This window comes from Rhinopithecus bieti, unplaced genomic scaffold (assembly GCF_001698545.2).
Source record: "Rhinopithecus bieti isolate Rb0 unplaced genomic scaffold, ASM169854v2 scaffold_64314, whole genome shotgun sequence".
In the NCBI taxonomy this organism is placed as follows: Eukaryota; Metazoa; Chordata; class Mammalia; order Primates; family Cercopithecidae; genus Rhinopithecus; species Rhinopithecus bieti.
Window position 1 is genome coordinate 623,311 of NW_016824620.1, and position 1,876 is coordinate 625,186.

The 1,876-nt window shown below is 61.9% G+C and overlaps 1 protein-coding gene across 1 annotated transcript in view; it reads right to left on the bottom strand.

The window, feature by feature from the left end:
* Positions 1-1,377: 1,377 nt before the first annotated feature.
* The window catches only part of LOC108522322 (uncharacterized), a 5,075-nt gene continuing 4,576 nt past the window's right edge, over positions 1,378-1,876 (bottom strand). Inside the window, 1 exon segment of the mRNA XM_017862428.1 lies at positions 1,378-1,873. Coding sequence (XP_017717917.1) covers positions 1,378-1,873 — 496 coding nt within the window.

Sequence of the window (1,876 nt, forward strand, 5' to 3'; positions counted from 1 at the left end):
ACCTGGGGCTGGAAGTGGCACAGGAGGTGGTGACACAGCACAAATAGCGAGGGGAGGGCAACTCAGGACCTCACTGCCCAGGTCCTCAAAGCTGTGAGCAGCTCAGCCGAGGACTCCCTGACATCAGGAAAATGGGACCTAAGGCTGACGTGAAGCCAAGCTTGGCCTCGCCCTCAGGACTGGCTGTGCCATAGCTGGCACCCACACCCGGGCTGCTACCTCAGCAATGCTGCTGTGGAAGAGCTCGATGATGGCGCTGCCCCGCAGGCTGGCGACGTGCCGGAGTGACGGGCAGGCAGGCAAGTGTGAGGGGATCTGATTCTCCTCCGAGGTGGCCTGGATGAGGTGCTCACTCGGGTACTGGGCAGGGGCCTCGGCTGGGGGTGGGGCTGGAGCCTCCACTGGGGTCTCCTCTGGGACCAAAGTTGAAGTTGAGGTCTCTGCTGGGGCTGGAGTCTTCGCTGGGCCTGAGGCTGAGGCTGCTGTAGGGGCTGGAGCTGGGACTTCCGCTGGGGCTGGGGCCAGGGCCTCTGCTGGAACCTCCTGGGGACGCTGGTCATTGCTGTATCCCCCGAAAAACACCATATTAACAGTGGACCTCAAACAAAGATTCACATCGCACGTGCAGATTCAGAGTGAGGAGACTGCATGTATCACACATCATCTATGGGTCACTGCGGACCTCCACCAGCTTCTCTATGGGAGAACAGAACAGTACGGCTGGGCACAGTGGCTCACGCCTATAATCCCAGCACTTTGGGAGGCTGAGGTGGGAGGATTGTTTAAGCCCAAACTTTGAAACCAGCCTGAACAACACAGCAACATGTTGAGGTGGGTGAAGCCTAAGGCAGATCCTGGCCCACAGAGCCATCCATGGGACTGTGACCCTGGTGGGGGTGGCGCCTAGAGACCGTGCTTGGGTCCAGTGGAGCACACCAGCCAGGGCGACAGCTCTCCTGGCCTCAGTGTGCTGCAACCTGTTGCTCTCCCACTGGGCAGGCAAAGTCGGGGCAGCTCCCTTGGCCTGCCCTGCATGGGTGGCAAGAGGCTGGGCCAACTCATTTTGTGAGAGGACAGCTTTCCTGGGCTTCTTCTACCACACTGAGATAAAGAGCAGCCTGGCACCAAACCTGGGGTAGTGATGTAGAGGGAGGCTGGGGGGCAAGGGGCGGGGGGAGGGGGCCCAGCTCTCGCAGCAACCTCCAGCCCACACATGAGCTGCAGATGCTGAGATCACACACATGCCAGACCCATGCCCCTGGGCCCCTGAGAGCTGTGCTTGATCTCACCTGACCCTGCGCTCAGCAGGCTGGCCATCCGCAAAGGGGCCCTGGGGGCTGCCTCCCGTCCCAGGGGTCTTGGCGATGACCACAGTCTTTAGGTCCTGCAGCGAGGCCCGCAGCTGGCTGTAGATACGCAGGAAGTGGAACTTCTCATGGGGCAGCACGAAGATGGCAGTGACAAAGCGGTACCCCACGAGCAGCTCCAGCACGTGGCCGTCAGCAAAGGCGCCCCGAGGCTGGGTGCAGCTGCGTGTGGGGTCCAGCAGCACGGTGGAGAGCGGCACGCGACTGAGCTTGAAGCTGTTGCGGTTGCGACAGTTGTGGGTGCCACGGTTGGGCATGGGGTTGAAGTCGGCCTTGATGACGTTGAGATGCTGGGGTGTCAGCAATAGCCAGTAGGGGATGGCGGCGGACTTGACGGCCTCAGAGGGCGCGCAGCAGGAGCGCCGCACTGCTGAACAGAGTGTGCAACTGGCCCACTCGATGTTGCCTGAGTAGTCCCCGGCGGCTGTCTGCACCATGCGCTTGTCGCTGTAGACCAGGTAGGGGGGGAAGCAGCCCTGGCTGCGCTCCTGGCAGCCGCCAGCCACCTT